Genomic DNA, 24638 nt, shown 5'->3' on the forward strand with positions numbered 1-24638 from the left:
ACCCCTTGCAGTGTCTATAAGATTTGTCCTTGAACAAATTATGATGTGTATGGTGAAACTCTCACACTCCCTTGTGATAGAAGCAGCACATCCTTTGAACGTCCTTCAAGCTGTACTTCCCACTTGACCTCTGAGCATGGCTGCGGGATGGATTTTTGTGATGCTCCCAAACTCTTCAGCATCTTCAGTAAGTCTCCATTGAAATGGTAATTCCTAGAGCACACTTCAGGCTCATCTCAGCTTTAGATAAAAATTAAATGTGGATTGCTTCATTCTGCATATTGAATACTAAAGGATGCACTCATTTGTTCTCTCTGCAGACACATGATGCTCTGCCAATTTCCTTAATCCAGGCACAGAAGCAGTCAGCAATTGTTTCCATTCACTTTTGATTCCATCTGTAAAAGGAAATACCTGCAATCACCAGAGGCTTTTCAGAACAGGGATTTTGTAGAACTTGTCCAATTTCAACAAACTTTTTGTCTGCTGGCTTAATGGGCACTATCTGGCTGCACATCAGGGTGTCGGTTTTAGCTCCCATTGTGCTGCAACTTATCACAGAGATCATCAGTTATTTTAGGATTTCCCCATCTCTCTCTGGCTCACTACTGACCTGCCAAAGTCAGCCCCTTTCCCCCCTGAAATATTTTAAACTTTTCTTTATGAGTGGGTTGCTCACTGGACTGATATCACAGCTTATATTTAATATTAATTTTCACAGACTTTCGTGAGTAGTCTCTCTTTATTCCATCTACTTCTAGACTAATATCTCACCCTTCTCTCACATTTTTGCCACTTCTCTATGTGGTGTTAATAATACCCAGCAATGCTATGGCTGGATCCCCAGTAACACTTCTTAGTTATCTACAGGAAGACAGGAGTAGATACACGAATGCTCCACCATTTGTCAGAGTAAATGAGGGCAGGGAGCTTTATTAGAAGGCTCACAGCTGACTTAATATTGCCAACTGAGAGGTTTTACAAAGCTTTTTTTCAGAAACAATAGCTGTGTCTGCACTGGAAATTCAGGATGATACTGAGATGTAATTGCTTTTGTAGCCAGGCATCAAACACTGATTAAGGCATGACCAGGGCAGGGAGCAGCTCTGAGCCCAGCTGGGGGGTTTGTGCCTCTCCCTTCTGGTGCCCCCAGCACCCACCTTGCCACAGGAAGGCTGAGGAGGGGTGTGATGTGTGTGACCACAACTCTGACCACTGAGAATCTCCAGTATTTACTCCTTGTGCCCAGCCATGCTCCTGCAATAATTGCAATAAAGATCCAACCAGATGGATAAAACCTGGATGTATGTTCAGAAGAGCTTAGCCAGAGATAAACCTGTGCTCACCTGGCTTAGGAAGACATCTGCCACAGCTGTGCACTTCACTGCTTGCCAGTGTGGTGAAGCTGGGAGCATGGCAGGGGTACAAAGGTAGAGAGTCATTCTCTCCATCCAGTGCATTTGAATTATGGGATGTGGGGCATGGCCTTCCCGAAACTGTGTTCAGAATTTCAGAAATATTCCCTATTTTTGCCCATTTGACATGAGCTAAACAGAGGCAACAAACTCAAGTGACAGTGATGCAACCCCACACTCTTTTTAGTTTCTAGGCCAAACTATGTGTGTCATTACTTCCTTTTTTCTTGATTTTTTTTCTTTCGTTTTTCAAAAACAATTTCAAGAAGAGCAACTAACTCAGAGTGTGTCTAGAAACCAGACCAGTTTCACTTCCCTCCTTGTTCCCTGCCCCTCTCAGCGATGTGCAGTGAGAAGCGGGAGCGGTGAAACGCAACGCTCGGCACCGCCGCAGGTTTCTCGCTCCAGGTCTGTGAATGGTATCCATGCTGCTCTCTCCTGCACTCCTGGCCTCCTGAAGATGCCCAGGAGAAGAGCCCTTCCCCTGTGGACACTCCTGGTGCCGCTGCAGCTGGTGCTTGTCCCATGGCTGCTGGCAGGCTGCCTCCTCAATCCCTGTTTGGAGGTACGTGAGCTCTAAGTGAGCACAAAATCCTTCTGTTTCTCTGGTGCAACTTTTCCCTCTGCCTGGGAGATTTGTGCATCAAGCCTGTTGTCTGGTCTGTTGTCTTATGAAAGCCCATCTTTTTTTTCTAAAGCAATTGAAGTGTTTGAAGTAAATGCTGGTCTTAAAAACATCTGAGAACCAGAACCAGCAGCATGAACCTTTTCTTCTTGCTGGCTTTCTGTACCTCTGAGGGTGTTGCAGTGCAGTTGGTGTAATAGATTATGTTTCTCTTGGAAGAGATCCAAACCTTGTCTCTGATTTCTGCAAAATACAGTATTTTTGCCCGATTTGTGCAGCAGAGTGATTTCACCAGATCCACAAGTACCGGACACTGAGCGACTGTCTTTTGCAAAGTTTTGCTGACAATTATTACTTACAGAATAACTTTGGGTTGAGCTGCCTGGTTATTTGCAGGATAACATTGCTGAGAGCTGAGCCTGGCCATCCAATGGATCTGCATGTTTGTCTTGCTGGCTCTCTCCAAGGTTGCTGCCAGTTCATCCGTAGCCTCAAGGAACACTGCCCTGTAGTTTTGTACCTGCTTCAGTCAGCAAGAAATGTAGCTCCTCCTGGGCAGCAGGACTGGTTCTATCAAAAATGGGAAAGATGCTTGGGATATATAAGATTATTTCCTAAAACTCAGGGCAGCTCATTTAGAAATAAACTGCAAGGTTGGTCATTCTGCTCCTGCTTTCCTGACAGTGTAGTTTTCTGGCACTTCACGAAGAGCAGATGTTGACCCTGATTGGATCTACCACTGTTACAGGTCATCCCTAACACAACTTTCAGATGCACTGGACTGAACATTTCTGGAGTTCCTGCTGGAGTCCCAAACACCACCCAGAACTTGGATCTCAGTTTCAGCAATCTGAAGTCACTGAGGTCAAATTATTTTTCATCAGTCCCTGAACTGCAGCTTCTGGATCTTTCAAGGTAATGAGCTCTTTTATGTGGATACTGGTTAATCTTGCTCCACCAGCTGGGCTGTTGTGGTGGGGGTTGGAGTCTAATTGTCTTGGCTGTTCATTTTTTTTTCTTTTTGCTTGTGACTTTGTCCTTGTGTCTGTCACTTTGCTCATCCCCACACTGAAGTGATGTGCAGCTTTTAGTCCAGTTACTGAGTGCACACCCTCCACACAGAGCTGGGTCTGTCAGTCTGATCTTGTAGGTTGAGATGTGAGAAGGAGGAGGAGGATGTTTTACTTGTCTCTGAACAAGAAAAATGTCAGACTTTTCGCTGTTACAAAAACTCTGAAGTGGAACATCTTGGGTGAGCTGTTTTTCTAATCACAGTTTAGAAAAAAAAAAACAAGATGAAGGTACATTCATTTTCTAAAAGGCTGTTTTAAAATATCGACATATTCTCTTTTCCCTTCTCCTCACATATCTGGGGGAGGAGATGGAGGAGGCTTATTAGCAAATTTGAATTGATGTATAATTTCCATTGACTTGAGACAACAGTTTCTCTGGGTAAATTGTTTCACTGAAAAATGTCACTCAGTTCCGTCACAGCCCCAGCTCCGAAGTGGCTGAGTGGCAGAGCACGTTTGCTGCAAGACACTGGCTGGATTATAAGCTAATTTTGCTGAATTCATTGCAAAATGGCTTTGGGTCTCACATTCTGGATCTTCCCCCATGAAACCAGAGGTGGCCACCCTCTTTTTCCCCTCTTCCCTTCGCAGAACTGCTGACAGAGCTGTGAGCTTTACCACAGCTGCATCTCTCTGGTGCCAGTGGGACTGCCCAGATGTGGCTGAGGTGACAGTCTGAAGGCTGTGAGGGTGCAAGATCCAAGGGAAGGCTGTATCTGGTTGGCTGTGCCATCAGTGATGGTCACCACAATGGCACTCTGGCCTAAAGAGAAAGTCAGAATTCTTCTTTCCTGATGCCTGCATGGATTTTTGACCTTCACCATGGCTCAAGGTCTCTTGCTTTGCAGCTGAACTTCAGATTAGAGAGTGAGGAGGAGGTGAGAGGAGGTCTGCTGCTGTGGAAGGGTTCCATTTGGACACCCAGGAGTGCTGGCTCTGCCCAGCACAGCAAAGCCAAACCAACCCCCAGCATGAGGATGAGAATGTTACACCAGCACTTAGTGCTACAGCGTTAATGAAGATGAGAGGGACGGTGTTTCACACACTTTTATTCTCTTTTCCTGCCCAACAGGTGCCACGTCCATACAATAGAAGATAACGCCTTTAAGGACCTTCATAGACTTTCCACCTTAATTTTGACTGCCAATTCCTTCCAGTACCTGGGGACAGCAGCCTTCCATGGCTTAGCAGCTCTGAAAAAACTAGTACTGGTGGAAACCAACATAACCTCTGTGACTGACCTGCCCATTGGGCACTTACATACCCTGCAGGAGCTGAATTTGGGCCACAACAACATTACTTCATTGAAGCTTCCCAAGTATTTCACCAACCTGACCTCCCTCAGGCACCTGAGCTTTTCCTCTAACAAGATCACATATATCTCCAAAGGAGACCTTGATGCCCTGAGGGAAGGGAACAGGCTCAACCTCACGCTGGTGCTTTCCTTGAATAATATAAAATCCATAGAGCCGGGGGCCTTTGCAAAGATTCACCTCGGTGAGCTGGTTCTGAGGTCCTCTTTTGAGAACTTCAACATGATGCACACTTCTCTTCAAGGCCTGACTGGCTTACAGGTCAAAAGACTAATAGTTGGAGAATTCAGAAACAATCATAGACTGAGTGACTTTCAGAGAGGACTCTTGAGTGGACTGTGCCAGGTCCAGATGCAAGAGTTTGTCTTAATCTGTTTCAAGAAATTTAAGAGTAACACAGACACCGTTTTTGACTGCTTAGGCAATGTCTCCACCATTCGCTTGGTGAACCTCGAACTTGAGGAGATATCAGAGGTTCCTGTGTCCTCCCAAGTGAAACAGCTGGAGTGCAAGAACTGCGATTTTGAGGAAGTGCCTGCCGCGAAGCTGTCGCATTTCAAGGAGCTGAGAGTGCTTCGTATTACCAAGAGCACATCCCTGAGAAACTTTGAGCAGAAATTTAGGGATCTAAGTAAGCTGGAGGTCGTAGATTTGAGTGAGAATCGCCTCACCTTCAGTGGCTGCTGTTCCCGTCTGTTTCGTAATTGTTCAAATTTGAAACACTTGAACCTAAGCTTCAATGCTGACATCAGATTGACCGGAGATTTCCTTAATATTAAGAATTTGTTATATTTGGACCTTCAGCACACAAAATTATATGGTCCTGGCTCCTACCCTGTCTTTCTCTTCCTTCAGAAACTCATTTACCTCGACATTTCCCATACCAAAACTCACGTTAAATCTCAGTGCACATTTTGTGGCTTGAACTCTTTGCAAGTGCTCAAGATGTCAGGCAACTCCTTCGAGAACAATAGGCTGGCCAACAACTTCAAAAACCTAACTCACCTCCACACCTTGGATATTTCAAGTTGCATGTTAGTACAGGTGAATCAAAATACATTTGATGCCCTCTCTGAACTAAAAGAGATAAATATCAGCAACAATAAGCTCCTGACCTTAGATCCTGGAGTTTACCAGCCGCTCCAAGCCCTCAGAGTCCTGGATTTCAGCAACAACCAGTTGACTGTTCTGTTGGACTCAGCCCTGGAAATCCTGCCTGACAGCCTGGTCCTATTAGACATCTCTCAAAACCTGTTTGACTGCTCTTGTGCACACCTGAACTTTCTGAAATGGGTCAAGGAAAAGCAGGAGCTGCTGCAGAACAAGGAGCTGATGATATGCCACACGCCTGCAGACATGAAGAACGTGAGCCTGTCAAGCTTTGACCTGTCCTCCTGCCACCTCAGTCCAACCAAAGTGTCCATCACAGTGGTCATGTTGTTTGGTGCAGTGGTGCTCCTCCTCCTGATTTACAACTACTATGTCCAGCTCTACTACTCGTTGGTGCTGCTCAGTGGGTGCAAACACTCTGCAGAAAGGGGTAACACCTATGATGCCTTTGTTATCCACTCCAGCAAAGACCAGGAATGGGTGATAAAAGAGCTGGTGGAACCCTTAGAGGGAGGAACACCTCCCTTCCACCTGTGTCTGTCCTTCAGGGATTTCCTCCCAGGGGTACCCATTGTCACCAATATCATTGAAGAAGGTTTTCTCAGTAGCAGAAATGTCATTGCAGTCATCTCTACCAACTTTCTGGAAAGTAAGTGGTGTAGCTTTGAGTTTGACATTGCCCAGTCCTGGCAGCTTGTTGAGGGAAAGGCTGGAATCATCATGATTGTACTGGAAGAAGTGAATAAGGCCTTGCTGAGGCAGAGGCTGGGGCTGTCCCGATACCTGAGGAGGAACACCTACCTGGAGTGGAAAAACAAGGAAATGAGCAAGCACATCTTCTGGAGGCAGCTGACAGGAGTCCTGATAGAAGGCAAAGACTGGAATAATGAGAAGGAAAAGCTCAAGTGAAGAGAAAGAGAGATCCCTCTTCTCCTGTCTCCTGTCCTGGCCTTGGCTGATGGATGGTGCTCAGAAGTTGGTTCTTCTGTTGCTGCTCAGAGTCAGAGGGAGTGGATGGAGACACTGCAAAAGCACTGCAGAAATACCTGCCTTGCAGGCCACTCTTTCCCAAGGGAAATTCCAAGCTAAGGAGTGACAAGAGCCAGAAGAGCTGGACCTGCCTGAGCTCCATGTTTGTCCATGGCTGTCAACCAAAGCTGGTTCAGCAGTACACCCAGGTGTGGTGGGTCGGTGAACAGACCGGCTGCTCTTACTGTCATTTGTCTGCCTCTGAAACTGGATTTGGGTCCTGAGACCATTTACACAGTAGAACTTCAGGTTCTGATGCTTTGAGTGGACCCCAGGATCTCCAGGGGAGAGTAAAGACACAGGATTCTTGGCTCTAAAAATGGTGGGAAACAGAAAAAGGGTTTGAATTCAGAAAGTCTTGTGTCCGCTGTGTTGTGCACCGTGAGTCAGGGGAAAAACCCTCCAGAGAGCAGTGGGGTGTCCTACAGCACAGACCACCTGGCAGCTACTCAGTGGAGCTGAGCAGTTATGTCATCAGGGGGAGGGAGATTTCCACTGTGGAAAATTTCCCCAACATGTTTCTTTTAGTTTGTTTTAGACCGAGACCAAATATTGAAACTATCCCCTGAAACTCTTATTTATGTCCACATTTTATAGCATTTGAGAGTGGTTCAAGGTCTTCTCGTGGGATCCAAAAATCAGTGGGACCAGAAGAAGCCATAGAAATGTTAAACGCCTCTTAAGTCAAATATTTCTTTGCTTTAACTGCTTCTCCTCCTCCAGGGTTTCTGGATAGACTGTGTGGGACTGCCCTATGTGAACGAGATTGAGCCTGAGCAAAGTGGTTTTGATGTTTAGAGACTTCCAGTTCTAGAATAAGCTTTTCCAGTCTTTGGAGCAGCCTTAATTCACTGTTGGAAGATGCTGTAGGAGCCTCCATGGTTTGAAATGGACTTCAGATCAGCGTGTGTGCTCAGCCTTTCCCGGGGCTCAGCTGCTACCTGGAACAGAACAGCCACTGGATGGGGGAGTTGTGCTTTTGTTTCACTGAGAACGTGCCTGACATTTTGCAGGGAGAAGAGATAGAGGAGAAAAGTCTGGGTTAGCTAAACTAAATGTATCCCAGCACTGTCCTGAATAAAGAGAAGGAAAGTCTAAATGCCACCAAATCATATTACAGAGCACTCCGTTGATGTGTCGGATATTGGATAGTGCGGGAGTTTGGTCTCTATTTACCAAAGGCTTTGGATGGGATTAATCACTGAATTACTCTAGTTTTAAACTTGCAAATCCTTCTATGATCAATGATGTTCTGCAGAGGTAAAACAGAAACAATTGAGTGGTGAATCAGATCTGATATTTATTCAGAAGGAAGGCCTGATCCAGCTCACTTTTCTGAGCACCAGTCAGCGGCATCTCTATGGAAGCCAATGATCAGGGATCACCTTCAGACACTATTTGAAAGAGAGGGAGAGCTGGTTCCAGGCCTTGTGCTGGCAAAGGCAGAACCACAGCTCCTTCTCTATGTGCTGTGTCAGATAACACTACCAAAAAACCCCACAGCCCTCTCTAAACTTTTTTTGTGCCCCATGAGATGAAGCTTTAATAAAACTAAACTCAGTGCTGTGCTCCCTTGCCCAGAGAGTTTGGTGTGCATCTGCTAAATACTGTTCCAGCAATTCCCAAAGTGTGGTGCTCCTTACCTGTGACTGTTGGGTCCTGCAGACCTTCCTCCTCACCCTTCCTCCTCCACATTCCACCTCCTCCAGAGGCAGAGGCTGGTGGGGGACAGTAAACCAGGACACAGCTCAAGGTTCCCTGGATTGAGTCCAAAGGAGAGCACAGAGGACAAAGCAAATATTAGCCCGGATTTTAGCAGCTACAAGTTAAACTGGGAAACAAAAGAGGGAAAATGAAATAGAATGGGAGTTCCTGCTCCTGAATTGAGCAGCACTGAAACTGCATTTCTCCTTCACTCTTCGTGGCTCCTCAGTGTATGTGTATTTCTGGCACAAAGCACAGAGTCCTGTGATTCTTGATTGTAATTATAATAATGAGTTTCAGAAAGCCTGCAAGTGGTTCTGGGCATTATAATAAGGATTTAGGACAGTATTGTTTAAAAAGTGAGTGGAGTGTTTGTTTGAATATCAAAGCAACTTTGGGAGAGCTGGAATGACGCTCAGATGAGGCTCCCACACGAACACTTTAAAAAGGAACTGGTCACTTGTTTTTCTCTTCCTATTCAGAGTCTCTACAGCAGAACTGGATATGTGAGTTGCCCCAGGCTCCCTTATTGCCCATGAAAAAGCACAAAAAACATAATAGCTTCTGGAATTGGGAGTGAGACAGAGCAGTGAGATGACACTGAAAACTGGGTGGGGTGTTCAGAACACACTGGAGTTTGGGAGAGGTTCATCCTCTGCAAGCCCCACTGCCATTGTCACTCCTGCTTCTCTCCATGCATGTGGAGATCCGTATGATTTACTCCTCATACTCTAGAGAGACTGGCTCTCTAGATCCTTCCCCAGCTCCATTCCCTTCTCTGGACACGCTCCAGCCCCTCGATGTCTTTCTTGCAGTGAGGGCCCAGAACTGGACACAGAACTCGAGGTGTGGCCTCACCAGTGCCCAGTGCAGAGTGACAATCACTGCCCTGGTCCTTCTGGCCACACTATTTTTGATACAAGCCAGGTGCCACTGGCCTTCTTGCCCACCTGGGCACACACACTGGCTCGTGTTCAGCCTCTGTCAACCATCACCCCCAGGTTCTTTCCCTTTGGGCAAGTTTTCCAGCCACTCTTCCCCCAGCCTGGAGCGCTGCAGGGGGTTGTTGTGACCCACGTGCAGGACCCGGCACTTGGAACACACAAACTGACATCTTTTATTGCTGAGACCTTCCACAACAGAACCAGGACTATCTTCCTTTTGCTGCATGGCACAAGGAGGCTCAGGAGGAGGGGCTGGCTGGTGACAGGCACACCCTTGGTGGGACTGGGTGCCAGGACAGCTGTGGGCTCTGCTGAGTGAGGGCTCCAGACCTCCCCTTTCCACAGTCCCTGTGGTCACTAACCAGAGATTTTCTCACTCTGCCCAGAGAGGATGTGGAGGAGTCTCCATCACTGGAGATATTCCAGAACCATCTGGACACAATCCTGTACAGTGTGCTGTAGGATGACCCTCCTCGAGCAAGGAGGTTGGACCAAATGACCCACTGTAGTCCCTTCCAACCTGACCCATTCTGTGATGCTGTGATTCTGTGACCTGCCCAGGCAGTACCTGTCTGCTGTACATTGAGGTTTATGAGTCTAGGATGAAAAAGGCTGTGTGAACAATTATATTTTCAACATTTACGCAGCAGAAAAACAGTAGATTTCTTTTTGGAAGACTCAAAACAGCTTTTCCCACTACAATAAATGGGGGAAATACTGTGGTTCACACAGAAATACACATACTCATTTAGCTTCATTGTAGGAAGCAAATTTCCAAAGGAAAACTCAATGTTTTGAGCTGGAAGGGACACACAAGGATTATTGAGTCCAACTCATAAGTAAATGGACCATATGGGGATACAAACCCATGACCTTGGTGTTATTAGCACCATCCTCCAACCGAGCTAATCTGTGACTCTGTGACCTCTGTTGTAGGAAGCAAATTTCCAAAGGCAAGCTCAATGTTCTCATGCCTCCAACCCTGCTGGTGTGCACTGTTGGTTGAAAGTGTTCACTCTGCAGCAGATGCCTTTGATATGATTTATTCATTTGGGTGAATAAAAGAGCAGCCAACCCAACACCCGTGCAGGTCTGCGTTCATCTCTCATGTAAATAGCCCAACATATTCCAGTTATTAAAGCTTCTATTTTACCCAGGTCATAAAAACAGATGGAGACAAAGCTCCGAAGGGCTGTTGCATCCAAGTTATTTCATTTGTCATGGGGATGTGCCCTGATTTCACCATGTGCTTCATTTGACCCATGCAGTGTGTCAGTACAAATGAAGCTCTGGTCTTCCCTGCCCTGCAGAGGGTGATGTCTCAGGGGCAGGACCTCGTGACGTGCTGGCACTGCCACCAAGCAGCGGTTTGCAGCGAGGGCTCTGCACGGAGCAAGCCCTCATTAGTGTGATTGCATTTGTGGTCTCCACACTGCAGCAGGGGCATGAGGTAAAAGCTGAAAGCCAGAGCCACATGCAGTGCTTCCCAGCCTGGATCTGGCTGGCTGCAGGAGCGGCACTGCGGGAATGGTCCCTTGGCTTCCCCGAGCATTAGCACAGACTTCCAGTGTCAGTTAAAAAATCAACAAAACGAGAAAAAGCAGCTGGTTTCTCTGGACCAAATGATACTTGACAGGAACAGGTTGAAATTTCTCTGGAAGAATATTTGTCCTTTGGGAAATGCTGTTTCGTAGGTGGTTTATGGAATTTAATGAGGTAGCATAGTGAATCTATGGAATGGGAATTGTCATAGCAGACTTTCTGGTTTAGTGTTGCATGGGGCTGCAGTCTTGGAACAGATACTGTGCATGGAAACAGTGATTTTTAAAAAATGTTTTGGAGGGGTTGGAAAAAAGGATGTCAAATAAAAGTTTAATTGCTCCACAACATCATTTTAAAAAAGCATCATTTTAGGCTTATGCTGTTGTTTTTCAGAGTACCTTTTCATTTTGAAATTTGTTTCTATTTATATAATCTGACAAGCCTCCCAAAACAACAGGGAAATGTAAAAATGTTTTCCACGCACCCAAATTAAAACCCACAGATTTTATTTTGTGGGAAAACTCACAATTTTTTATTTTTGTACCATGCTGAAAAGCAGAACTTCTGACAAAGTTAGGAGGGTGCTAATAACACCAAAGTTGTGGGTTTGATCCCTGTAAGGGCCAGTCACTGAAGAGTTGGACTTGATGATCCTTTTGGGTCCCTTCCAACTCAGAATATTCTGTGATTCTGTGAATGTGGTATTAAAATCAACCCCATACAAAATTCAAAGAATTGCTGCACTGTTTGGCAATCCAGGAGAAAATGGAAATTCCTCTTCCATGACAGCTCTTACCCTGACCCTCTCAATGTCAAACCTTCACCTGCCTGTATCCCACGTGCAGTTCAGGCAGTAAAAAACACTGACAAATCCCTGGAATGAATTTCACTAAGTGCCTTTTGCAAAACATCTTGAGTAGGTGCAGTCAATCGATATGAAACTGCCTGAGCCTGAGAGCAGCTGAACATGGGAGGAAAGAAGCAATTCCTTAATAAGTTGCTCTTTGCCATCTCAGCCCAGGCTGAGAACTGGGACAAATGACAGCAAAGCATGATTTGCAGAGAAGAGCCCATCTGCCAGTAGCACTCACCTTCCTCAGCCCCAAGGTCACGTAGAGGGCAAAGTCAATAATCCACCAGCCTGGACCTCGCTGTGCTGCTCTGAGCACAGAGAGGAACATTACATAATTAAGGACGGGTCTGTTAAAAGCCTTGAAAAGCAAGAAAAAGGCTTTAGGCACCCTGCAGCAGCCTAGGATACCCCTTCTATGGCATCCTTTGCCAAACAGCAGCTGAGGAGAGGCACAAAGAGCAGCACTGAGGGTTGGAAGGGTGACCAAAGCCGACCTTCTCTACAAATCAGATGCGTAGCAGAGGGATTCAGCCCCCACACTTCCAAAATCCACCCACCAGAACTGTTCAAAATACATTTGTTACTGGTGGTGGGGAGATCATTAGGTGAGGAAAAGGATCATCCCATAGGGCTGGGGCCCGCAGCCTTCCAGGGAGAGGACTTCTAAGGAGAACAACTGCAGCCTCCCCTGTCTGCAGCTCCTTCTTCCCTTATCGCCACATCTCGAGTACTATGCAAATAACAATAGGGTATTGTTAGGCAAAAGAGATTTAATTGCAGCCTACACTCCCTGAGAGGGTAAGATCGGCTTTTCTCCAGATCTACTCTCCTGTTTTTATCTTTTCTTCTCCCTCTCTCATCCTTTCCCTCTCCTCGAAGTGTCTCTTTTCTCTCTTTCAGCTCCCGGCCAGCAGCAAGTAACCAACCCAAAATGTATGAAAGAAGGGAGGGGTGTCCTTGTTACTTCCTTCCCCCCCCCCATTTTTGAATAGCCTTTAAATCCTTTGGAGTGTTTTGTCCCACAAAAAAGGATTAGCAGTAATTCCCCTGCCATCTCTTGCTTCCGACGCTCTGACAATTCATTCTCCTGAGATCCCCTAAACTCACCGCTGAATACATTAGCCAGAGGACACGGAGCGGGCTGGAGGAGACTGATACCCCGTGTTCCCCCCTCCCTACAGCCTGGTGATGCAGTTCAACACACCCACCCATCCACCACAGCCCCCTGGATCTGCACTTCTACTCCTCAGTAACCCAAAACAAACCCAAACTTGCCCAGAGCGGCCGCGCTGGGATGCTCGGGGTAGGCGAGCTCTCAGCTGTGGGATTCACAGGGCAATGCCTGGAAGTTGCGCTCCTTTCCTTATCTAAGCAATGGATCAGGTGTAAGCCTGTGGCCCCACTCCTGCTCCCGAGCTGGAATCCCTATGTTTTCTTTTCCAAGCAGTGTGGTCTGTTGGGAAGGGCACGCTACCACCTCTGCCTGGCTTTGGATGCTGCCGAGCCCCCTTAGATGAAAAATGCTGCTGCAATCCCTGCCCTGCCTCGTTTGCTCTGTTGGTAAATTGGGGTTCACAACCTGCACGCTGTGATTTACTGGAGAGAAGCACCGAGACAGATGAAATCTAGATCAGAGCCCGTGAAAACGGCACTTTCTGTTCCTCAACTCCATTTCCCCCATCTTGAGAATTTTGAAATCCTCCTCTGCAGCTCTCCCCCGGGCCAGTAAACGTCCATCTGAAGTCAGATTCTCCCAGCCCCTTTCCTGTCGCTGGTCCTGCTTGTGGTCACATAAGTTTTACTTTCTTTAAGGGAAGTAAGGGCAGTGACAGTAGCACAAAAAAAAAAGGAAAAAAAAGAAGCAAACAAACAAAAACAAGAGCAGTATTTGGTCCCCAGGACCCTCTTTGCAGTTCTCCTTAGTAGTAAAGCCCTCCCTGCCCAGGTATTTCTTTCTGCCATCCCTCCTCTGATGCTGTAAGTATTAAAATAAGCTGTTAATAAAAAAAACCACAGGCTTCCCCCTCACAACTCCTCCTGAGACTGTGGCCCACATCCTTCTGTCCTGCACAGTCAGCAAGTTTTGGTTCCTCATCTTGTACCCCCTCCAGTGAACCAGATCTTTCTCAGTGCTGAGCTGGGAAGCTCCACTCTGCTGGTTCCCCCACCTCTGCCCCACTGAGGGCAGGTGAGGGACAGGATTCACCCCTCAGCCTCAGACATGACTTGTCTGAACTGTTTTTTTCACAGCCTTGATGGAAATAAAAAGATGTTTGCCTGTTGAAAAGTGCCCTGGATGGGAAACAACCCTCTGTTCTGACTGGGGAGATGCTCACAGGGGTCTCCTGTGTGATGGGGAGGTGCTGAGGGGTCTGGAGGTGCCCTCCCGGCATCCCCGGGGCTGTGACAGGGAGACGAGGATGACAAGAGGTTGGGACAGGAGCCTGAGCCAAAAGTGGGGAGTTTCTTGCCCTCCTTGATAGCCATTTCTCTTGGGAAAAAGGAATGTTTTATAAAGAGCATCATGAAAGCAAAGTATATCATGATTTTGGTGTGAGCAGACAGCCCTGAGATAGGAGCATCCCCTTGGATTTGCCTGCCGGAGGTTATTTACCTCAGGAAGCTGCTGAATAAAAGATACACAAATACAGCAGAAAGTAGTATTATTTGCTCCTTTCAAAGCATGATGGGAGGCAGAAAAACATTATAAGGGGTATCTCTGAGTCTTGCCAGCCTGGATTTGTCAGGGCAGAGTTTTCACGGAGCGCTCTCCGGGTGACCCAATTTCTGAGACACAGACACACACAGGCTCCTCACACACACCCCGAGCCACAATCCACAACTTTAATAGCTGTGTGACATACAAAGGAGATTTTGATGCAAAGTGGAGCTGACAGAGAAGTGGAAGAAGTATCTGGTTTTTTGCCTTTTTTTTTTTCCCATCCAGTTCCACACCAGGATTACAGTCAAGGTAGTTTCAACCTTCAGCAAGGACTGATATTGCTGTGGGTTCTGCTTTTAATGACATTTAACAAGAAGCAGCAGCTCGGGGAGGGGGAACAAGGGGTTTTCTTTTCTTTTCAGGAGGAATTTACTTGGGCTGTCAGGATTAAAGGCATGAAGTGAATACGTATGGTGCTGCAAGGGGGGCTTAATGGCTTTGCCTGCAAAGGGGGCTTAATGGCTTTGCTGCTGGTAACCACAGCACAGCTCTGAGGCAGGGTTTGCCAGCCCTGTCAGGCATTCCATGAAACAGCTGTGTGGGTGGAAGAGTTCATTGGAGGCTGTGCCACAGCAGCCTGGTCACGCTGAGGTGACCTTGTGTCATCGGTGGTTTTCTGGCTGTGGGGATGGTGTGGGTGACAGGAGGGTATCATTATCTAGCAGTGATCTCTGCTTTGGAAAGCTCCCCCTCGAGGATGAGGTGGCTGCTCCAGTCCAGCTCTTGGATGTCACTTCTCTCACCATGATTTTATCAGACTTTTCTACAGATCCTGCAGAGAGCAGGTTATGAGCCTGGTGGGTTTGACAGGTGAAGGCTGGATTGATGCTCCAGGCTGGGTACCCAGCTATCCAGCTTAGAGCTAGCCTGGAATGGGTCCAGACATCCCAAAAAGCTTCTAAATCATGCCAGATTGATTCTAGTTGGTTCCATGTCCTTAAAGCAAAATATAGAGACTAGTTGCCTTATTATTGCAGCAAAAGGCTAAAATTTAAACATCCTTATCAAATCCAGAGCTTATTTTTTATCAATTTGTCTCCATTTGATATCAGTATTATCAATTTCACATCAATATTAATATCAATATCAAATATTATCAAATCAAGGAACTGTATATTGGAGAGGAAGGAACAGCAGGCAAAACAACCAGAGGAGATGAATGCTGGGCCAAAATGCATTCCTTCTTGAGCTGTCCCAGGATTTGCTCATGGCAGTGAGAGTCCTTGGAGTGATGTTTTGGCTCGGACCTCCATTTAGAAAACACTTTTTAGCTGTGAATAAGCTGGTGATGCTTTGTGTCCCTCCAGGACGTTATAGATGGCTGGATTCAAACATCCATGGAGAAATGGGGAAGGCAGCACTAGCACAGGGTTACTGCAGCCCTAATCATGTGAGCTGGCAGAAGGCAGTGGGCTTAGTTCTGTAGAGATGGTGCCAGATAAAGAGGAAAATAAAACAAGAAGGTGTTATTGTCTGTGCTGTGTGGTGGTGATGCAATTCCCACCTGCATTTCAGTCGCCTGAACTTTAGCAGATGGTAGCTGTGTTTGCTGGACTGTGTTGGGAGACCTTGTCAGCAATCCCCCCACGTGTGGAGCCCTCCAGTCTGCTCCTTTGGAGAGAGCCAGATGCTGAGGCTCTGGCAGGGACCTGCTCCTCCCAGGGACTGACAGCTCGCTGTGAAGGGACCTGGCAGAAGGTATTCAGCCCGTTCAGGGGAGTCTGGTGAGAGACCCAGGCGGAGAAAACAAGCCCTGGGTCGTACCCCTTGAGTAGGGTGGTGGCAACTTGCTGCGAGAGAAATTTAGTGGGTTTGACTAATCTGGGAGAGAAAACATTTGTCTGATGGCCTGGGGAATTTTTCATAAGCCAGGACGGGGCTGTGGTGGGCAAGAGCCAGTGCTCAGTGGTGAGCACAGAGGCACACCAGTAACTACACAACACCCAGTGGGGTTGTGTGTGTTGGGGAAATACAACCTTGAGCTCCTATTTCTCTGCCCAGCCCCTTCTTGGATGGGAAGCCCTCTTTCCCCACCCCTTTAGGTGGAGGGGAGAGCACCCACCATGTCGGGGACCCTCCCCCCCACGGGACGAGCTGGCTGGGAGCTCAGAGCAGACACACCAGGCACCAAACAGGCTGCTCTCCCCTGGCTTGGTGTGATGGACTGGTGATGGCTCTGTGCTTCGTGCCTGCTCTTTGCATCCGATATCCAAACACGGCGCAGGGAAGTGACAGCAATATGTGTCCCCCTGACACCCGGGGAATGCAGCGATATTGCTGTGAAAATGAGGCAGCCGCCGCACGGCTCAACTCTGAACCCTTCCCTCTGCCAAGGAGCTATGATTAGAATCTCATCTCGCTCTCTCTTGCACAGCACCTGCAGAAGAAAATCCCACCCAGCAGCACAGAACTATTTTTAAAGGCCTTTTTCTGACGGGCTGGGAGACGGGGCTGGTGAGAATCCTGCTGGTGCCATGGAATTCTTTCAAACGCCCTTGCAGGAGAGGATGGAGCTAGACTGGGGGAATGTGGCTTGGAAAGAAAGGAAGTGGCAGAATTGTTTTGCCAAGGCTGAAGCTTGTGCCAGCTCTTCGCCTTGGAAAGCTGCATTTCAGCATCTTCTATGTCTGTTTTTTGGGGTTTTTTAAGGTTTGCTGTACCTAAGTCAGCGAGGTGCCTCCAGCTGTCGGAAACTTGCTGTGAGAGACTGATGTGCTTTGAACAGAGGGGCACAGGGGTCCATGTCATGGGAAGCGTGGGCAGGAGCATGTCCCAGTGCTGCTCTGCTCCCCTCCCACCCAGGGCTGTGAGTCAGGGGGTTGTCTGCAGCTTCTGGACACCCCAGAGTAAGAGCTGGGGAAAGCAAACAGACAGAGAAGACTGAGGGGCTGAAAGATCCATGTCCTTGGGATGTGGGACACGATGAACAGCAAATTCTGGGCTGCCAATGCCAAAATGGTTTATTCACCTACATTTTGTAGGTGAATAAATGTACCAAGAAGCCCCAGAAGTGAATGGGGATGGAGATGGACTGTAAGTGTTGAAGCAAAGCCCCACTTTCCTCTTGATATGCTGCTCGTGGCTGGGGTCTGATGCTGTTCAAACATAATTTGCTCTCCTCTCTGAATGGAAGCAGAGAAGTGTATTACATTTATCTTAATAAAACAAGTGGCTTTGCAAGCAGTGCAACAGAGGAAGCCTGGTTTTCTACAGTCATCTCCCATGTGGTTCTCTGGTGTCTGATAGAGTGGCTGAGCTCATATCACACCCTGGGAATGGGGTGGAAAGTGGAAGGGCAATGGGAAGAAGTGCTCATTTGAGTATATCCTCCCTTAAAAAGCTTGTTAGGACTTAATTCCTCTGAGATGTCTCTTCTTCCATCAAATGTGATTGCAGGCCAGCAGGTTTAGAAAGCTATTGTGCAGTGCCTGTAGGGCAGGAAACCCAATCTGGTAAGCCTTCTTTCCATGGAAAATTATGTCAAAAAATAAACAGAACTGACCTGAAATCCCTACAAATAACTTGTCATTACATCCCACAGAGTCTGACCCACATACCTGTGCTTTTCATGCTGACATTTATCACCAAGGCTCTGGAGCTGTGATGGAGATTGGCACTAACCTGAGGAAAAGGTCCCCCTTAGAATGTACCACGGACCATACAGTCTGCATATGGAGCTTGCAGCATTAAATAGATGTACCAGCCACAAAACCACTTCCCATTTTGTATAATACAGGCCAACAGAGATTTGAAAAATGTTCCATTTCTGCATAGAAAGACTATTTTTAAAATTGAACAGTAAGTTAGTCCTCTATTGACTTTCAATTTCCATCCTCTTACATTTCCATAGCAACTCTGGCCATTTATGCATTTATCTTCATATTTAACTTTCCTCTCTCATATGATTTCAAGTGGACTCAAGTGCTGCAAAAGGGTTAAACCAGTCTTTCAAATAACTCCCTGTTTTTAAACAATTACTTGAAAATAAACACACATATATATATATATATATTAGGGTAAATTGACAAGTTTGTGGCTTAATGAAAACTGTCGCTGGAATATTTGCCCTGCAAAACCCTTCAGGGCAAAGACAAGAACGAGTCACAACCTCTCTCCTCTCACCTTGTCTTCTGTTACAACTGTGTTCAAAATTCTCACATGGAATCTAAACTTGCAGCTGCAGTAGCTGTTCCAGTCACAGGCTGGGTATTGGGTAAGCTCAGGCTTTGGCAATTCGGGCTTTTCTTTCTCCTTTTTTTCAAGTATTTACCTGTCTGTTTGGGAGCAGTGTGAAAGCAGGAGTGCTTCACAGATTTTGTGCTTCTGGGCTTGGGGCAGAGGTCTGAGTTCACCATGACCATCTACAGAGCATGGATAGAGTTCCCACCAGCATTCTGGAGGGTTTTTGGTGGGAATATACTAACCTCTTTTGGGACTTTGCTGTCCAGGAGAGCAGTAAGACAAGTGGGTGGCCTTGGGCACCATGGGGAGCTCTGTGCCCGATACTGAAGGCATAGTTGGCTGAGCTCCTTGGAGAGCAGATTAGTCTTGAAGTCTTGGGTAAAATGTCTGCTTGGGGCACTGGGAGTGAAGCTTTCAGGTCAGTAATCCTCTTGTAAGTCCACACTTGTAATTTCCTCTCTATAGTTTCATAGTGTTTTTAGCTGCAAACTCTTGTGGGTTTCGATCCTGGAAACCTCTTGACTTTCAGTTTACATTGTCAGTCCTGCTTCTCCTTTAATGCCTTCCCACCCTTCCTCTGTCAGGTTGATTATTCTTAGATGGGAAGGATGTCCCCTGTCCCCAAGAAAACAACAGATGGCTTAATTGCAGCACAGAGAAATATGGGACACGCTTCCCTGGAGTGCTGGTGACGTGTTCCAGGAGATCACAGGGGTGAACACACTGCTTTGGATCAGCTTCTGCACCATGGCTGTGTTCACCTTGGGCTCTGACAACCCCCAGAGCCTCTGCAGCAAGGACCTGACGAACTGACCAAGGTGCTTAAGTGCCAAAGGCATTTTGAAATTTTTATTTTAATGGGCCTGAGAGTCCAGATCTCATTGACTTTCAAATCGACTGTGCAGATCAATGCACAACACCCTGACAAGGCAAGGTGGTTTCCTACAGAATGTCCTCCTGTGCACCAACCAGTCCGCTCTTACACTGCTCCAGCAGCTTGGGATTCAGGTCTAGTTTTCTCCTAGTGGGGGATTTCTGATTTTCCTAGAGCCAGACCTTCAGGTTGTTTTGTGCAATGATGTAAATAAGCAACTGGTGGAACTCGTGAAGTTATTTAAGTGCCTAATTCCCACTGAAACCTGCTTAGACGCACCTGAAAATCCTATTAAAGCACTTCCCTGCACCTTTAAGCACCTAAACATCATTGAAAATGCATTCTTTGATCACTTAGGAATGGAAGGGCAGAGTGTTTCCAGAGGATTTGTGCCTCTAACTCACTTGCTGCTCCCAAAAGAAATCTCTGGTTTTGTCCGCGTTGTGCCAGCGTCCCATGTCACCTTCCCCTTTCATTCCATCACTTGTGTTGTTCCTTGGTGAAGGACTCTAAATAATTCCTCCCCCTGCCTTACTGTTGACACCTTCCTGAGTATTTGCAGGCCGTTATTAAATCACCCCTTTACTCATCCTTTATCTGAGCTGTACATAATTAGTCCCTTTAATCTTTCTTCATAGGTCAATCCTTCTAAACCCTTAATCATCTTTATCTCCTTTTCCTGGAGCCCCTCCAATTTGCTGACAATTTTTTTTTTTTTAATTTTTTTTTTTTTGCATCAAGAAACAGCAAAACCCCCAAGTTCCAAGAGCTTTTCAGGCTGACTGAGGGTGGTGTGGGGCTGGGGGGTTCCCTGTGGGGTTGTCCCTGTCTGCTTCTGGCCCAGCCTGGTGAACAAAGCTGGTGTTGGAAGGGATCAAACCATCCCTGCCTCATCCCTGCAAGTCTTCAAGGCCGGGTTAGATGAGACTTGGAGCAACCTGCTCTAGAGGAAGGTGTCCCTGCCCATGGCAGGGGGGTGGAATTAAATGATCCTTGAGGTCCCTTGCAACCCAAACCATTGTATGATCTCCTGGTAACAAGAATTTGGCTCTGCTAACAGGGCCTGGCTCTTCACACCCTGTTCTTTGCCATGACAAAATCTGCTCCCTTTGGGGGACAGAGAGAGGAGTAAGATTCCCAGGTGTCTCCAGTTCACTGTCCGAGCACAGAAGTTGAGCTGCTGTGAAGCACAACTGATGCTGGATGAATCCACCTCCTCCTGCTCAGGGTGCTCAAGGCTGGCAGGTTGGAGCTTTGCAAAAGGGTCCAGGAATGGATGTCTTGGCAGCTCAGGAATGGACTGGAGGTGCTGGACTGTGGAGATGGGGGAAGGCAAGGACCACCACTGACAGCTGGTAGGACAGAAAGACTCTTCTATTGTTTGCCCCAGTGCCAGACACAGAGGAGAGGTGATTCCTCAAGCATTTCACTGAAAGGAGCTCCTTTACCACCTTTTGTGTCACTACAGACGAGTTTATCAGCCCTGCTTTCCTGACAGCTCTTAGCAATGCAGTCTGGCACCTCTATCCATGTGGGCCACCCCACCAGGCTGTTTCCCTTGGCTGTCAGTCCCATACCCCTGTGACTTCCCACCTGTGTGAGCTCTGATCTACCTCCTGCTGCCAGGGAATGATGCTGCTGGGTTCCCACCCCTGGAACTGCATCCCAAGCACTGACATGCTGTGCCAGCTCCTGCCCAGCTCCATATTCCTGCCCAGAATAGCACAGCCTCTTTCACTTTGCTTGTGAAAATACTATTTCTGTGCTTCGCAATTTTAAAAGTTTTTTTAATTGAGATTGTCCTATTATTTCGTATTTTATTATTTCATATTGTCCTATTGAGATTATATGTCATATACCAACAGGATGGGGGAATTGAAGCACCATGGAAGGGATGGAAGGAAGAGTCCTGGTCCCCAGCCTGGCAGCAGTCCCAACCCTTCCTGTCTGGAAGCACAGGACAAGGGCCCAAAAAGAACAGTCTTCCTGGGGAAACAGAGGGGATCCATGACCACTTGGAGACTCTTTAGGCAGTGCTTTGCCTGGCTGTCTCATCCAAAACAGCTTCTTCCTCCTGAAGAGGCACAGCAGGCTGCTGCCTATCACATACTTTGCTGAAAAGCAAAGGCCACCTTCATCTCCTCTCCTTTTATTAATCATAATTTGCCTCTGGATTGAACTGATTGCAAAACAAACTAGAGCCATGAGAGGGTGGTAGAAAGTTTCAGCTCAAACCTGTTTTGTGGCACTCCTAAAACATTGGAATCCTAAGCCTGTTCCTAACTGGGAGCTGTGAGTGACCATGACCAGCCCTGGGGAACAGTCCCCCAGGTTTCTGTGTTCCCTGGTGCAAGAGAGCACTGACAGAGCCACAACAACCACAACTGAGAGAGAGGATAAAACCTGTATGCTGAGGTTTCTGTCACTCTGCAACAAGTTTGCTTTCCCTTTTTCCACCCATCCCAGCAAAACCTTGCAAACGGGGCATGATAACCATTCCGAGTCCTCAGAGGAAGTCAGACCTGGTCTGGCACATCACAAGCAAGGTAAAATCCGGCTGGTTCAGTAAAAATAAACCATTTTTGTGCCGTGCTATGCACAAGGGGTTTCCAGTGACCGTGATGTGCTCCAGTTATGGTGTGATGGTGTGAGCAAAGGATCAGGCTGTGACTCTTGTGGAAGTGGGCAAGTGGGGTAAAACAGAGACTATCCCTCCAATGTGCCCAGAGGTGTCCACTTGTGCAGAACAAGGATGGAAAGCTGCATGTTTATGCAAGTGCTCCAGGAGATTGTGGGGGAGCTGCTGACAGGGAACTTTTTGCTTGTCAGGGATGTGAAATACTCAATCAATGCAGCAAGTGTCACCCTCAGCCTAAGCAATGGCTGGGGGCAATGTCACCTTAGAGAGGAGATGAGAAGCTGTTGTGGTATTGCCATCCCTTTCTTGTGCCCCTCCCAAAGCTTAACAGCACAGTCTGAAGTCCTCAGGGAGCTCACCCTTCCCGTCTCCCTGGCACCAGCAGCAGGCAGACAAGCCCAGTGATGCCTCTAGTGTCCTGCATCACTGGGGAGTTCTGAGCCCACTCCCTAAAGCTGAACAAAGCTGGTAAAAGGAAGACCTCCAGGCCATTTCCAGTCTGGGAGCCTTGGAGGGGATCAGGAGGATCAGATGCAGATGTGCTGCCTGATGTCAGAGAATCACGGAATGGTTTGTGTTGGAAGGGATCTTCAAGATCATGTAGTTCCACCCCCTGCCTTGGGCAGAGTCATCTTCCACTGGACCAGGCTACTTAACTCTCCATCCAACCCAGCCTTGAACACTTCCAGGGAAGTGTCCTGCACACAGACACACACACATGCAGGGGAAGCACACACTAATTGCCCCAAGCACAGTGGAGACATTCCTTGCTCACAGGCTCTTCCAGGAGCCCTGCTGCATCCTCTCCCTGTTCCTGAAGCAAGGGGAGGTGAGGACTGCCTGTGTCACACCATTGCAGTGGCTTTTATGGAGCCTCATTCATCCATCTCCTGCTGCTTGGAATTGCTGCAACCATTTCTAGCCCCCTCTGAGCTCTAATGTTTCCAGATGGGACTATTAGACTCCCTAGGAGTGCAACTGTAAATATGTGCAGAAATGCCACCCCAGCCCTGCAGTGCAGGAGCATTGATGCCACCAGCTCTGCCATCAGCTCTGCCTGGCTCTGCTCAGCTCTGCAGTCCCCAGAGGGGCTCTGGCTCCCTGAGGGCTCCAAATCAGCAGCACTTTGCAGCAGCTCTGTTATCAAATCTTGCACTCCGTAGAATCATAGAATGGTTTGGGTTGGAAGGGACCTTAAGCATCATTTTGTTCCACCTCCCTGCCATGGACAGAGACACCTTCCACTAGCCCAGGTTGCTCCAAATCCTGTCCAACCTGGCCTTGGACACTTCCAGGGCTGGGGCAGCCACAGCTTCTCTGGGCAACCTGTGCCAGGGCCTCCCCACCCTCACAGGGAAGGATTTTTTCCTGATATCTAATCTAAACCTGCCCTGTGTGAGTTTGAAGCCACTCCCCCTTGTGCTGTCACTCTCGTGAGTGATGTTACAAACCGCAAGAAAAATAATGAAGTGGATGCAATTAGGGCGTGGCTGGAGCAGGATGGTGCCATCCTGTCTCAAGTGGGCATGGTCACCTTACTGAACTGTTTTGGGATCGCATGCCTATGAGTCCTTGGAATTTGGGAATGTCTTCTGTAACATGAACACCCTTCATCTCTGACACCAGCCTAATTTTTATTGGAACCTTTGCCATAGTGGAAATAACAATCTTATCAGTATCTTTTTTTCTGTTGATAAAAGTACCACCATTGTGCCCTTCCTGAGATGCTTTATCTGCACATTTCCCTTCTGAGGAGAAGCATAGCTGTGTTTCTTCTTACACCCCAAATGGAGTCTGGTGGCATTGCCAGCGCTGGATTTCCAGAGGCAGTTTACAGAAAGTGAACGTGCTGTTTGTCCAGCACAGCAGCCCTGCCAGTAACTGGTGTCCCTGCCCCTGAGCAAGGAAACGCTGTGGTTTCCCTTCTCCCCGTGCAATGACTGCCTGTTCCAAAGGCTTTCTTAGAAAGGGTGAATTTCCAGACTCAACTCGGCTGCAAAACTCCCTGTTATTTCAAATCCAAATACTGTGTCGCAAGCGTTTTAAGGAACTCAGCAGGGAGAGCAGCAGCAGATGCCTCACTCTGGAAGCCGGGTCTTGGGAAGCATTCAAACTACCTAGTTATGGTTCACTCGGGGTGCTGTTCCACAGGGCTCCTCTGACACTCCTCCCTCTCTTCCCGACATCACGGCACAAAGTGTGGTCGCTGTGACCTGCTCTTGACATGCAGATGAGGGATTCTCCTGAGCTGGGAATGCAGCAAACACTTCCCAACAGAACACATGCTGGTTCCCAAATTGTTGCTGTCTCAAGACACTTTAAATACCTGTGTCCATCCCTCCAGGAGAGGGATCAGGACATAGCTCTTAGGGTGAAGACACCAGGGCACTTGTTATAGGATCTTCTTTATTAAAAGGGGAATTTTTGATAACAGTGAACAGAGGAAATTACTCACAATCAGAATTCTCTTTTTTTTTTTTTTGCAACCTGGGAAACAAATGTATTATAATGCAAAAGTTGCCACACTTTGTAATTACTCAGAGGATAGATTTTGCCAGTAGAAAGAAGTCTTCCTTTCCCTTCCCTTCCCTTCCCTTCCCTTCCCTTCCCTTCC

At 47.4% G+C, this 24638-nt stretch overlaps 1 protein-coding gene across 1 annotated transcript; it reads left to right on the forward strand.

Moving 5' to 3' along the window:
* Positions 1 to 1747: 1747 nt before the first annotated feature.
* TLR4 (toll like receptor 4) lies at positions 1748 to 8290 on the forward strand. The gene is made up of 3 exons (XM_027687984.1): positions 1748 to 1980; positions 2789 to 2955; positions 4186 to 8290. The coding sequence occupies exons 1-3, from the start codon at positions 1876 to 1878 to the stop codon at positions 6443 to 6445; spliced, it is 2532 nt and encodes an 843-aa protein (XP_027543785.1). The 5' UTR covers positions 1748 to 1875; the 3' UTR covers positions 6446 to 8290.
* The last annotated feature ends 16348 nt before the right edge of the window (positions 8291 to 24638 follow it).

The sequence above is a fragment of the Neopelma chrysocephalum genome, unplaced genomic scaffold, assembly GCF_003984885.1.
Source record: "Neopelma chrysocephalum unplaced genomic scaffold, ASM398488v2 Primary Assembly neopelma1_74, whole genome shotgun sequence".
Lineage (NCBI taxonomy): Eukaryota > Metazoa > Chordata > Aves > Passeriformes > Pipridae > Neopelma > Neopelma chrysocephalum.

Coding starts and splice junctions, on each gene's coding strand:
- TLR4 (XM_027687984.1), top strand. CDS start 1,876: ATGCCCAGGAGAAGAGCCCTTCCCCTGTGGACACTCCTGGTGCCGCTG. Junction 1,981..2,788: donor TCCTCAATCCCTGTTTGGAG/GTACGTGAGCTC, acceptor CCACTGTTACAG/GTCATCCCTAACACAACTTT. Junction 2,956..4,185: donor CAGCTTCTGGATCTTTCAAG/GTAATGAGCTCT, acceptor CCTGCCCAACAG/GTGCCACGTCCATACAATAG.